Source organism: Danio rerio, chromosome 16 (assembly GCF_052040795.2).
Source record: "Danio rerio strain M-AB ecotype USA chromosome 16, GRCz13ab, whole genome shotgun sequence".
Classification (NCBI taxonomy): Eukaryota; Metazoa; Chordata; class Actinopteri; order Cypriniformes; family Danionidae; genus Danio; species Danio rerio.
Window position 1 is genome coordinate 46,776,663 of NC_141036.1, and position 15,236 is coordinate 46,791,898.

General features: G+C 34.6%; 1 protein-coding gene across 3 annotated transcripts in view; it reads left to right on the forward strand.

Annotated features, from left to right (window-relative positions):
* The window catches only part of scap (SREBF chaperone), a 65,219-nt gene extending 50,241 nt beyond the window's left edge, over positions 1–14,978 (forward strand). For all 3 annotated transcript variants that reach the window (XM_087287685.1, XM_087287686.1, XM_087287684.1), the window contains exons 15-23: positions 1,953–2,154; positions 2,246–2,361; positions 4,242–4,737; positions 6,237–6,322; positions 6,417–6,499; positions 6,940–7,106; positions 7,426–7,506; positions 9,254–9,460; positions 9,874–14,978. In XM_087287685.1, the coding sequence (XP_087143811.1) occupies positions 1,953–2,154; positions 2,246–2,361; positions 4,242–4,737; positions 6,237–6,322; positions 6,417–6,499; positions 6,940–7,106; positions 7,426–7,506; positions 9,254–9,460; positions 9,874–10,119 (1,684 nt within the window). In that variant the 3' untranslated portion in view covers positions 10,120–14,978. The remainder of the gene's footprint in view (positions 1–1,952; positions 2,155–2,245; positions 2,362–4,241; positions 4,738–6,236; positions 6,323–6,416; positions 6,500–6,939; positions 7,107–7,425; positions 7,507–9,253; positions 9,461–9,873) is intronic.
* The last annotated feature ends 258 nt before the right edge of the window (positions 14,979–15,236 follow it).

Below are 15,236 nucleotides of genomic sequence, written 5' to 3' on the forward strand. Positions count from 1 at the left end.
GCTAAATCAGTTGTAATGATAGAAATTTTATTTTCGTGCACTAAAATGACTACGAGAAATACAACATATTTTCCATTAGATTAAGCAGCATGCCATGTAAGCATAGTATTGCATGTTGTAAACACTCACCCTGATCTGATGTTCAAGATGTTGGTACATTAATAAATTCTTTTCATTTTGTTTTAGAGGTCTCATATAATGTCCAATATTTCATTAATTCAATTATTTAATTGATGTATTTATCAGGGATGCTGATATCTATGTCAAGTCAGCACTGTTTCATCCTGCTTTCAGCTAAATCAGAGATATTTAGGTTGTTCCCTACTTTTTAAGCATTTCCCTTTAGAGCTGGTTGCATGATCGATATAAGGACTATCTGCTTGTAAACAAACCAGCGCCATTTAGTTCCACAAGGAAGCTTATACAGTTGAAGACAATTTATTAGTTCCTATTGACTATCAACTCCTTTTATTAACTCTTAATTTTTACCTAGTGCTGTTTAGCTGAGACACATTTTAAACATAATTGTTTTAATAACGAATTTCTTTCATCTTTGCCATGATGACAGAACATAATATTTAACTTGGTATAGATATATATAGACAGTATTTAGCTTAAAGAGCTAATTAAAGGCTTTACTAGGCTAATTATGTTCACTATTATTACTCAAGGTGGAAAATAATATTGTTATTTTTTATTCAAATATTTTATTTCAGCCAAACTACAAGAAATAAGAATTGCTGTGAAAAAAATCCTCAAATTAAACAATAAAATGTGAAAAAGTGAAAAAGTATTACAATTTTACTGGAGAGCTAAATATTTCGCCTTTATAAGTATGTCATACCAAACATTTCCTGAACATGTTATCATTTTATTGAGGGACAACTGTATTTTGATAATCATCGTTTTATCATGAGTTCCCTGATGTGAACACAATGGTGTTGGCTTTTCCATATCGATTCAGTCACAAAGCAAACTCTTCAAGGTCTCAGTTACAACTACTGTGTTTGAGAGCAAAGTGCACACACATTGGCGGCCAGTGAAGACCATAGGGTTGGCATTATGCAAATTGGGCTAAGACTTGAATTACTGATGACTCATTTCAGGCAGATCAGAATCAGTCCTTTCTGATAAACTCCAGTGTCTGCTTTTAAATGAGGGAAACTATGCAGATCATTCACAGGTAAAACTTTAGTTCAGGTTACAATTCACGCTATTAACTACCTGCCTGTTATCAAGATATTAACTGTTTATAAGTACTAATAAGGTATGATCTTATTCTCTAAATCCCTAATCCTACCTTAAACCAAAACCCACTTCTACCTGACTAACTATTAATAAACAGCTATTAATAATTAGTAGATTATTAAGATATTAGTGTTAGTTAATGGTTTGGTAATACTGTGAATTGTGACCTAAACTAAAGTGTTACCCTTTCACATTCATAAACGGCTGTATCACACACTTCATGAATGATAATACCAAAAAAAAGTGTACTGGGGCATTTTCAGTGAAGTGTGTAATGTAATTTGTTTTGCAGTAGACACATTTAAGGAAAAATAGGCAGTATTTAAGCACATCTTGCATCGATTGGACAGGTTGTTTTAGACTGTTGTTTTGAATATTAAGGTTTAACATAGTTTTAATGATGATAACAATCTGTATTATTATTTACATTACTATCGTTCAATGTAATTCCTGATTGACTGTTTGCACTATCCAATTCCCCTCGAAATGAATCCCATTGTTGTATATAATGTTAAATTAATATTATAGAGCAATTATATCTATTATTTACTTTTATATATTTGTTTATTTATTAAATATTTATTTTGTTTCTATTGTTTATTCTCATATTTCTTTAATGCTAAAGGTCACTTGGAGCCACCAAGCTAATTTCATTGTATCACTACAAGTCTCTTATGCTTTATAATGTGTGTGTGTTTGTGCAGAGTGGCAGCTCTTGGGCTTTTCGCTGGTGTTTTGCTGGTGCTCTTACTCTTCTGTCTGTATCGTGTGCTCTGCCCTCGAAACTATGGGCAGAACGGTGTGCCCCATGGCCGTCGTCGTCGTGGAGACCTGCCCTGCGATGAGTACGGATATTCACCCCCCATCAGTGAAATTTCCCCTCTGCTGCTGAGAGGTCACAGTATGGTACGTTGACTGGAGTCATGCAGGATTGAATTTATTTTTCCATAAATACAGTCTTGAGATATTTAAAAGATCTTTTGGCACCTCTCTTCAGGACATTGAGTGTCTGGCCAGTGATGGCATGCTGCTGGCCAGCTGTTGCCTGGCAGGACAGATCCGTGTATGGGACGCACAGACTGGAGACTGTCTCACTGTTATACCCAACAAAGGGTAAGGAAATGTATAACTATAATAAATAGACAGACTGCTTAATGTTCAATTAATGTACACTCAAAAAATTATATTTACTGTAATCTGCTTGTTTAAAATATTTTTGGGGGGGGCAACTTAATTATTTTATGTTCAACCCTTTTTAATTCGTAAAATCGAATAAGTTAACTGATCATTTTTATGTTGTCCCAACACAAATCGATTTTGTGGAACCCAGCATTTTTAATGATGTACATATATAATAAAGTTTTTTTACATATATAATAATAAATGTGCATATAGACAATTAATAAAATATTACATTCATTCATTCATTTTCTTTTCGGCTTAGTCCCTATATTAATCTGGGGTCGCCACAGTGGAATGAACCACCAACTTATGCAGCGCATGCCTTTCCAGCCGCAACCCATCTCTGGGAAACATCCACACACACTCATTCTCACACACAAACACTCATACACTACGGACAATTTAGCCTACCCAATTCACCTGTACCGCATGTCTTTGGACTGTGGGGGAAACCAGAGCACCCGGAGGAAACCCAAGCAAACGCAGAGAGAACATGCAAACTCCACACAGAAACACAGAGGCTCGAACCAGTGACCTTCTTGCTGTGAGGTGACAGCACTACCTACTGCGCCACTGCGTCACTGGAAAATACTATATTTTACATTCATTTTAACTGTTTTAAAAATTGTTATTTCCACTAGTCCTGGATTTATTTGATAATATTACAAAAAAACATGATAATATAAATTGTAAACATTTTTAAATGGTCGATGTGGTTAGTGGTTAGTGCATCGACATAGCACTGAGATGCTTACAGAGATTGATTCCTTTCCGATTCTACCCCTCTCTCTGCTCCCCATGAATTCTTGTCTCTACTTACTTTCTTATAAAATAAAATAAAAAAACGTTAAAAAATATATATATGTATATATATATATATATATATATATATATATATATATATATATATATATATATATTTTTTTTTTTTTTTTTTTTATTGAAGTATTGCTACAATAAAATGTTTTCTTTTAAATATTACTGTGACTAAAATATTGCTATAATATTACCTGTGATGTTGATTTTTTTTATTATTACAGCGCAAAGTCTTAAAATGTCTTACATTTAAAAAAACATTTTAAATGGGTCTTAGTTTTCCTTTGTTTATGCAAAGCTACCCAGTTGAAAAAGAAATGTGCGCACATCTAGGAATCTCAAAGGCTGGTGCTCGATCAAAAACAAACACCGTAACAAAAGAAAATCGACGCACTGCCACTTTACCTCTCAAAAAAATTGAGATGGTCACCTGATGAAGACCATGTAGTTCGAAACATGACATTAAAACATTTTTTGAGAGCTACAGTTAAGTGGCAGTGTGCCGATTTTCTTTTAATCTAAAGCTACCCATTGATCTATCACACATCCAATCTTTAATAATACATCTCAATAAAACTTTTACCAATAGTCTATTCATAACTAATATTATTACAGTCTTTTGTGCATACATTTAGTTTATTAAAGTTTTAAAGAGTTATTTTTAAGTTATGCTAAAACAAATTGCATGGATTTAAAGTGGGAACATTTTTAAAATATGTGCAGAACAAGCAATGAGATGCTGATTAACTGATCATACAGTATTCATTGTGTGTTAGTCTTTCCATGCTTTTTTGGCATGGTAAAATAAAACCCATATTTTGTCATAAACCATTTTCTCATTTAAATACCATACACAAGTTTAGTGTTTTCCTCTTCCCAATGTATCTTGTTTATCATATCTTGCTGGTTTAATTCAACTTACACAATAATAAAAAAAAAAATCACCTTGACCACTACTGTATTGTGTATTTTAACATGCTTGTGTCCTCTGTTAGCCTGCGCAGGAGCAGCAGCAACGGTTGTTGGGAGCACCGTGATGGCTGGGATCACATCAGTGCTTTTGAAGTAGAGGGAATAGCTACAGACTTTCGAGAACCAGGAGGAGCGATGGGAGGCCCAGATGTAGATATTTTCGCTATAAGGAGGAGGACCACCCCTGCTCGTCCTGCACTGTTTGGAGACCAACCAGACCTCACGCCTCTCATCGACACCAACTTCGGGGCGCTGCCTCCATCTCAGGCCCTGAGCGGCTCTGGCTTTGACTTTGGGAGTTTGGTGGAGAAAGCGTACCAGGAGCATGAGCCCTCTCCAGTGTTGGTCTTCCCTCCGTCTCCTCCAGCCTCACAGCAGAGACGCCGCAGCCTCGGGGATCAGCCGGTCCTGCCTCCTGAGCTCCCTCCACAGAGCAGTGCAGACTGGGACAGCTCAGTGTGGGCCATGGAGCTCAGGGGGAACCTCATTGCTACGGGCCGCAGCACTGGAAAATTGGAGGTGAGGGAAAGATGTGATGTTTTTTAACCGTAAATACCTAAAGTTAAAGCCAATATAATTTTTTCTTTTTCAAATATTTTCCAAATGATATTTAACAGAGCAAGGAATTTTTAAAAGTATTTCCTGTAATATCTTTTCTTCTGGAGAAAGTCTTATTTGTTTTATTTCAGCTTGAATAAAACCAGTTGAATTTTTTTTAAAACCATTTTAAGGTCAATATTATTAGCCCCCCTTAAGCAATATTTGTTTTTTGATAGTCTACAGAACAAACCATCGTTATACAATGAGTTGCCTAATTACCCTAACTTGCCTTATCAACCTAGCCTTTAAATGTCAGCTTTAAGCCTTTAAATTTAACTTTAAGCTGAATACCAGCATCTTGATGTCTAGTAAAATAATATGTACTGTCAACATGGCTAAGACAAAATAAATCAGTTATTAGGAATGAGTTATTAAAACTATTTTTGTTTAAAAATGTGCTGAAAATTGTATGTACATTTTAGGATTCTTATAAAAAACAGCGTTTTTAAGTACAAATATCCCCATAAATACTAATAATGTGCTCAACTGGGTGTACATTTTGAATCAGATTAAAAGATATTATGTTCATGAACTTGATGGAAACACATTTTCTGAATAAATTCCTTGATGCACATCAAAACCATCTTAGGATTTTTCCTCAACAGATAATGTGATTGTATAACTAGATTAACCAGTAAACTGGTTTGCTATCTACTGGTCTGAGGTGGAACTGAAGTGTAAAGAGGAAAAAAAGATAAAAAAATATATATTATTCATATGTGACCCTGCCCTGGAACACACCACCTTATGGTGATTTTGGCAAACGACAAAAATGCATTTAATGGGTTCAAATTATAAATTTTTCTTTCATGCAAAAAAACATATTTGAGTATTAAATAAAAATTGTGTTCCATTTTATATATTTAGTAAATTTCGGTCTGTAAATGTATCAAAACTCGTTACTAGGGCCAGACATAATCTGCGGACATTGTGTGCTATTTCTGCTGAGAATTTAGTAAAAAAAATAAGATTTATTTGGAATGATTAGGAGTATCGTAACTAAAAACTTAATATATATAAAATAATATAATATATGTTTTTAACTTTTATTTCATTTTTAATTTATTTTCGTTACTTAATTTAAACAACTTTTAAAGGCAGTTTTGTCAGTATTTGCATGTTTTTGATGTTTTGAAACCTCAGATTCTCTGATAGTTGTTTCTCTGTCAGATATTGATCTATCCTAACAACGTATACATCAATGAAAAGCCTATTTATTTTTTTAATAAAGAAATGACATTTAAGACATTTATCATTCTAGTTTCTTCGTTTTCTTAACTTTCCTTCTGTTGAACCCATGAAAATGTAAACTGCACTTTATAAATATTTCTATTTTTAAGCATAATGTAAATTCAGAACTTTGGATGGGCTCATAGCTAGGGTTTTTAACTTACCTTCTTTATTTTCTGTTCTACCAGCTGTGGGATGCAGTAGAGGGATCTTTACGGTGCAGTAATGAAGATGGAGTTTCTGGAATTACAGCCTTGGCTTTTCTTAACAACAGGTGCATTTCACAGCAATATGAATTGCATGCCTAAGCCACACCAGTTTCACACCAGCTTGCATTCTTCTGCTAACAGTGATGTTTTCTTTTGCAGAATTGTTGCAGCCCGATTAAATGGCTCACTGGATTTTTTCACAGTGGAGATCAACAAGCCACTCGGGTTGCTGCAATATCGAGGTGAGGCATGTCTTTAAGTATTCGGCAAAGAACATTAAAACACTTCTGTTTTTAAAAAACCTGCAAATATCAGGGAATGTAGTGTCAGGAAATGTAATGAAAATTGAAATGTGATGTATACTCATTGACTTAAGTAATTTTTTGACAGTTCACTAAATGCTCTAAATAGCACTTTAAAAAAAATCCTTCAACTCCTCGAATTTCATTGTACGTACAAACCATGATATTATTAAAGATTTTAAGCGAATTAAAAATATATCAAGTCTGGGTAAAGTTTTATTATTGTAGTTTTCTTTGCGGCATGTGTGATTTCAGGGAAATAGTTTTTAGAACTCCAGACCCAATGTTAAAAAAAGAACTGGTAAATTTCTGGAAATATATTAGATCAGAAGGCATGGAAATGTAAAAAATAGTTTACCTGATATATATTTTTGCATCAGGACCACCAGGCCGAGGTAGTCTACCACCGTCCCCCTGTTACAGCAGCGAGGATGTAATCAGCTGTCATCTCACTCGCTCAGTACAGTGTGCCCATCAGAAACCCATCACTGTGCTGAAAGCTGCTGCTGGCAGAGTGGTCACCGGCAGCCAGGACCATACAGTCAGGGTAAGATCATTTATATATAACACACACACACACATATATATATATATATATATATATATATATATATATATATATATATATATATATATATATATATATATTTATTACAATAGCTTGATAATCTGAAAAGCAAAGGAAGCAACACTTATATAATAAAGTTTACCTAAAATATTAGGTGCTAACGCTTTATGTAGGCACAGATTCTGATTCCTACAGTTAACGCATGCCTACTTTTTATTTAATCTAATTCAGTTCATTTCAATTCAAGTTTATTTGCATAGCGCTTTTTACAATAATTCTAATTTTAATTCCTTTTTAGGTGTATCGTTTGGAGGATTCTTGTTGCCTCTTCACCCTGCAGGGCCACTCAGGTGGTATAACCGCCATCTACATAGACCAGGTCAGAAGCACAACACTATATCACACTTGCATGCTTGTGCAGTACTGCAATGATTGATTGATTGATTGATTGGTTGGTTGGTTGATTGGTTGATTGATTGACAATGAATGGACAAATAAATTAATGTGTGGTTGGTATGTGGAAATATGAGTGAATGGATAGATAGATGGTGACAATGGTGCATACATGGTTGGATACAGGGGTGAATACTAGGTATGAGCTGTTATAAGATTCTGATGGTATGATAACCTTGGATAAAAATATCACGGTTTCACAGTATCATGGTATTGTGATCACTGCTTTAAAATACAATTTTTATTTTCATTTATTTTATTTTTAGTTTATTTTAAATGTCTGGGTAAAAACACAACAACTTTTTGTCAATATATTTTATTTTAAGAAACATTTAAAATAGTTTGGAACAGTAAACATGTCAGACTAAATAACAAAAATAAATCATTGCCTTCTAAAATCGACTTCTTTATCCTTTACTTTTCCCAATTTGTGAAGTTTTTTTTCCTCACCACTGTCACCACTGGCTTGCATAGTTCGGGACTTGTAGAGCTGCGCACCGATGGATTTGCTCTTCAGTGTTTGGACTCTCAACAGTGAATATTAAAACACACTGAACTGAGCTAAACTGAACTACACTTAAACTCTAAAAACTAAAATGACACCATTTCAGTTCACTTTAATCTTCTATGTAAGCCTGCTTTGACACTATCTACATTGTAAAAGCACTATGCAAATAAAGATGAATTGAATTAAAAAGTTAAAAAATTTTATTCAATTTCATATACTGTAGGAACGGTATTACAGGAACATTTAACATTTAGGTTTTAAAACGTTGACTTTTCCAAAACCACAGTAAACCTTGAAACTAGTTATTATCCCATGCCTAGTGAATACATGGATGTATTGTTGTTGGATACATGAATGAACACATGGAGGATACATACATGTATGGGTGCATAAATGCATATTTTGATGGATGGAAGTATATAATATTGGGTGGATATGTTGATTGATAGATAAGATATCTATATTCAGGGTTCCCATAATGATGACATTTTATAAGGTTTATTCCAGACCTATTGAAAGTCAGGGGATTTTATATTTGTTTGGTCCAGGTCATGTCATAACAGGGAAATCAAGAGTTTGTCATTTAAAATTTTACTTAAATATAAATATAAATATATATATATATTTTTCACTTAAATTTTATTCCTTTTCTCACTTGGCAACTGGCAATTATACAGTCACCAGGCTGAACCTGTTAAAATACTGTCACTGGCTAAATTTTGTCTGCTCAGTGCTCAACCAGTCCCTCCTAGATTTAACAAAATTAAGTTTTGATTTTTGCAGCCTAATAGGACTATTCTCCAAATTTGTGGCAATATTTACGACATTTGTTGTGTTGTTTTGAAAACATACACAAAATCACACATCTTAGTAGTATTGTTTTTTTTACCTGAAGATCTACTCAAGACAACTTCTGACTTTTTTTTCATCATAAGTCATGGAAAAAATTTTTAGTCAGTAAAATTCAGGGAACAGTCATGCCATTTTACATTAGACTTTAAATGGAAACGATGTATATTAATTGATGGATGAATGAATGGATGGATAGGTGGGTTAAATCATTTAACTTTCTGTTATTACAATAGTAAGCACATGATTCAGGAGCACTAAAATAAAGTGTTACCTATTCTCTCCAACACTAATGTCCTTCTGTGCTCTGTTATAGACTATGGTTCTAGCCAGTGGAGGCCAAGATGGAGCCATCTGCGTGTGGGATGTCCTAACAGGCAGCCGGGTGAGCCACGTGTACGGTCATCGTGGTGATGTCACCTCACTGGTTTGCACAACATCCTGCATCATTAGCAGCGGTTTGGATGACCTCATTTGCATTTGGGACCGAAGCACAGGCATTAAGCTGTACTCAATACAACAGGTGCGTGATTGCAAGAGTTAAAGGGATAGTTCACACAAAAATCACTATTTACTCGCCCGCAAATGTTTTCAACCGAGTTTCTGCCTTCTGTCGAACACTTTTGAAGAAAACTTTCATAAAAGGAACTTTCATAATAGGAAAAACAAACACTATGGAAGTCTATGGTTACAGGATTCAAACATGTTTCAAAGTATCGTAATTTGTGTTACACAGAAGAAAGAAACTGAAACTGTGTTGGAAAACAGCATTGTTGTAAATAAAAATACATCATCATTATCTTCTCAAACAGTGTTGAAACAAATAAAGGGTGAGTAAATGTCAACCGAATATTAATTTTTTGTGAACTATCCTTTTAAGACCGTATGAATCATTCAACAAAATGAGCATTTTACACAGATATTCTCGTGTTTCAGGAGGTGGGATGTGGGGCCAGTCTGGGGGTGATTTCTGAAAATCTGCTGGTGACCGGAGGACAAGGCTGCGTGTCATTTTGGGACCTGAACTATGGGGACCTGCTGCAGACGGTGTACCTGGGGCCGAGCAGTGAAGGTCAGAGCGTCCGGCAGCTCCTGGTTTTGGACAACGCCGCCATCATCTGTGACTTTGGTAGCGAGCTCAGTCTGGTCTATGTGCCCTCTGTTCTGGAGAAGCTGGACTGAGCACAAACACACATGAACAGCAGCCTGCAGATTCGCAGAGCGGCTGGCAACCCAAGCACTCACCCTTTAAAGAGCATCACCGCTGGGTCACTGCACACATGAATGGCGTTTACATGTCCTCTTATTGTGCACCCTACACTGAGTAGGGAGAAAGCGGACGAGTTCTAGCACATCTGAGCCGGATGGAAATCTTCTTCTCTTGTCTTTCATCAGGCCTGAACACTTTTTTTACTTTTTGCTAGAACATTATACAGATTATTCTGTGTGAATCTAGATATGAGGGTGTTAAAAAAAGCTGCTGACAGCGAGAGGTGGCTCTCCTGCCCTGCCTTAAGATGCCCATGTGTGTGAGTATGTGTGTGTGTTTGATGGTGAATGCTGTCCAGCACTAAGAGATCACCATAATATTTGCAAGAACGAAAGGTTGTGGATGGGGCAGAAAAAGGCAGAGTTTGTCCTGCTGAAAGGTTTGAATCTCATGAGAGCTGTAGAAATGTACAGGTTCTTCTTCACCCCATAATCAAAAGAATTTTCAGAGCTTTGATTACAGTGGAAGGCCTGTATCATAATAACCGCATAGGAAGATGAACCATTGGTCAGGAAAAGCTATTTTAGGGTCATTATTTTTCTAATATATGTATACACACACACACACACACACACACTACATGTTATTATAACTTATTACTAAATTATTACTAAATTATTAATCTTTTTCAATTCACAACTGTAAGTTTGAAGGGGGTCGCACACCCAATGCAGCGCTCGACAGTTGACAGTATCACACACCAGACGCGCACAATCGAAAGTCATTTAATATAAAACTATTCAGATGTCGCTCTGTGGCACGGCAGAAGTCGTAACTGGGGGCCGCTGTGCGCACCCTAGGGCTGGGCGAGAAGGCAAAAATTCAATCTGGATAATTATTTTCCATATTTACGATATATATTTTAATATAAGTTGTTAATTCTCCTAGATTTAAAAGAGTAGCCCAACAATGACTGAAGCCTTAAAACTTAAAGGGTACAGTAAATGGCCAAACATTTTTGGCCGATAAATATTCATTGCCTGAAAAATTTGGAACATCTTTAATATCAGCACACTTCTAGATTCCATTGTTGCACATTTTTGCTGTGTCATTGGCTCTAAGATCAATATAGAGTGAAAAAGTCCAGAGCTTTTCACTGTTATTGACATCAATTTTATCGAGAGTCGATATAATACCGTTTATTGGCCCAGCCCTAGTGTACCGTGATAGAAATCTTTGTTTAGAATTCTAAAATGCATGGGGCAGTGCCAAGCAGCGCAACCCGTGTGTGACCCCCCCCCCCCCACCTCAACCCCCCAAGCATAATTGAATTTTTGCTAATGTAACAGATCTTTACGTCCTTACAGGATGATTTTTATTCTTTTATCAAAGTGATCATTTTTTAAATGAAAGAAAGTGTTCTACATTTTCACTAAATGCTGTCACCGTGCAAATAATAGACAACTGATTATATTTGCGACCCATCACTTCTCGTTTGCTTTTGATTTTGGGGTGAAACATCTGGATGCTGTGTTTTCTGTGAATGGTCGCATTATCAAAAAGCATACTGTACGTCTGAATCTCTGGGGAAAAGGCGGAAGGGGGGGGGAATCTATCTTTTTAATATTGAGATCAATTATTTCTAAGTGAAATTTCTAACAATTTGTATTTGAATTTAAAACTTCTAGAGAAGTTAAAGCGGAGACATGGTCATCAATTTTAACACACACCAAAAGCTTTGACTAACTTACACCATAATAATAAGATCATATTGACATTTTCGGTGTAGTGTCGGTCTTTGTCGGGTAGCCAGAGACATGAGAAAGCGAGATGTTCTCATTTCAGTTCTGCCTTAAACACAATAGAAATGTTCACGCGCACATTATGATGTACATGTATTACGAGTCACCCAAAGTCATATTAATAGAAATGCAGCAGATATTAGGCTGGAAGGTGATGGATAGGGCTGCTTTTTTATTATTAGATGTTTCTATTTTCTTATTGCGTTTTTGTTGTAGATCAGTTTACAGGTTTCACTGAGATTTTGTTGACATTAGTTTTTACTGTACATTTTATTTTGGGCCCTGTAACCAGGCACAGTGGATGTGTGTGTTTGATGAATATTAGTGTATCCAGTCCAGCCCTGCAGAATCCGCACTAATGTGTGCATTGGTTCGGCTTTTTTATTTAATACAGCCATATCAATCAAATAATTGATTGTTTTTCCCTGATGTTCTAGTACTGGGATTGGTACAAATGTACATTTGTTGTCCCGAGAACTTAAACTGAAATACTAGAATGCACTGAGAGAACAGTAGCTTTGTTTTGTTCGTTATTTGTTTGTTTTGTTTTTTTACAGATAATTAAGCTCATACGCATGTGCGCATCTGACTCGTTTTGTGTTTTGGTTTATGATTTGGTAAGAAGATATACCAAAACTTTTCCAATTTTCAATGCAAATAAGTCTTAGGTGGTTTTTACTGCACTTTAGAACTTTATTTTGATGCTTTAAATATTTCGGGGTTACGGATTGTTTGTTTTATCATGTGTCCCTCCATTCTTTTGAAAAACAACTATTGTCCCCATAAAAGTTAACAAAAAAATTTGATTTATGCAAGTAACTAAAATGCACATGCTCCCTCAATTATTAGCCATGTTTTGTGAATGTAAATATTAGTTTGTTTTGATGAGAGGTTTAGTTTTGCAATCTCAAACCGTATAGTAACATTTGGCTCTCTTTTTGTGCGATTTTCGTTTTTTTATATATCTACGTTTATAATTGGGTTTGCGATTGTGGCATTGATATGGCTGAGCTTTCACAAGACTGTGTGAGGCTGATGTGTGTAATGCAAGGATGCTCAAAAATCATAAAAAAATAGCAATCATTTTAATTCAGTGTGTGGCCAGTTATTTCTAAAAAACTAAAGCAGACAGGAGTAGTCCAGAACTGTTTATTTATGGAACCATGTCAGTATCAGAAATAATACATTTACAAAATAAAATTTATACACCTTTCACATTTGTAATATTTAATTCGCAAATTCAAAACACAGTTCGTAAATATGCAAATCTGATTTGTGATTTGTAAATACGCAAACAAAATTTGTAATATGTAAATCCAAATCGGAATTTCAAAATACAATTCGTGAATATGCAAATCCAGTTTGTAAATTCAAAACAATTTAAACATATGCAAATGTGATTTGTAAATTCAAAATCCAATTCGCAAATATGCAAATTTTGTTTGTAAATTAAAAAAATTTAGAAACGCGCAAATCTGACTCGTAATTTTAAAACATAGTTCATAATAAAGCAAATTCGAGTTGTAAATTCAAAGCACAATTCATAACTACACAAAACACAATTTGTAAATTCAAAACAGTTCGTAAATATGCAAATGTGATTCGTAATTAAAAAATACAATTCATAAATAAGCAAATCCAATTTGTAAATTTAAAACACGATTTGTAAATACGCAAATCCAATTTGTAAATTTTAAACAATTCATAAATATACAAATCTGACTCTTAATTTCAAAACACAGTGCATAGTAAAGCAAATTCGATTTGTAAATTCAAAACAGTTTGTAAATACGTAAATGCGATTTGTAGTTTAAAAACACAATTCATAAATAAACAAATCCATTTCGTAAATTCAAAACAATTTATAAATACACAAAACTAATACGTAAATTCAAAACACAATTCATAAATATGCTAAATCTAATTTATAAATTAAAAACAAAATTTGCAAATATGCAAATCCAATTCAAAAATTTTAAACAATTCATAAATATGCAAATGTGATTTGTAAATTCGAAATTCAATTCATGATTATGCAAAATCCAATTTGTAAATTAAAAATACAATTCATAATTATGCAAAATCCAATTCATAATTTAAAACACAATTCGTAAATATGCAAAATCCAATTCATAAATTCAAAATCCAATTGATAAATACACAAAATCCAATTTGTAATTCAAAAACACAGTTCTTAAATCCACAACATTTAATTCGTAAATTAAACACAATCTATGAATACGCAAATCCAATTCGTGATTTCAAAACACAATTCATAAAAGCACACATGTAATTACTTTGGCAAAGTGTTTATGATTTCTACTTGTGAATTCACAAATTGTTTAGAATTTACGAATTAGATTTTGTAAATGTGAAATGTGCTGTGGGTATTTCAGTTTTATTTTTAAAAATGTTTTATTTTTGAGAATCATCTGGCTCCATACTTATTTGAGTGGTTAGAAATGGCTCTCAAGACTATGAGATTACATATTAACCACGTGAGAACCAACTGCTGAGAGAAGACAATGATTTATTATCCTTGGCATGGCCATACTGAAAGCATCATTTACTTGATGGCCATAAACAATGTCAGCTGTTTTTAGTGTATTGTGAGGAGTGAAATAGCACCGCGCTCCATTGTGTTCATTTTACTCTCCCGTCTCAGAGGAGTACATTCCTAGACATGATTCGATGTTTGCGGTGTTGAAGTGAAATACCGCTCTCGACTTGCTGTATCTTTTACTGCTGCTGAAGTAGGAGTGGGGTGGAGGATCTTTTAAAGTGATGTGAAATGCCTGAATGTTGCACTGTTTCTTAAGACGGGGAGGGGGCAGAGACAGATTGATTGGGTGTAAATATTGTTTTTGTTTTTTGTTGTTGGGGGGTTGCTCTGCCCTCTTCTCAATCTTTCCCAAATACACTACACAGTGTAACCAGACAGTAGAGGATGTAACTAATGCTCTGTTCTATTTTTAACACAGGAAAAAAAAAACTTTGTACTAATTTGCAAATAAAAAGGCTTTCATACATTTTTGTTAGTTTGTTTCATTTTATTATTGTTTTCATATGCTAAACTTGTTTTATTTAAGTAGTTTTCAAGGTTAAATTCAACAGTATATTTACCAAGCATGTTCTGTAGAAATCTACATTGAGATTCTTCTCTAACCTAGCCCCGTTGATAGAGATCATTCCAATGATCTATATCAGGGATTACCAAACCTGTTCCTGGAGGGCCGGTGTCCTGCAGATTTTAGCCCCAACCCTAATCAAAGACACCTGAACAAGCT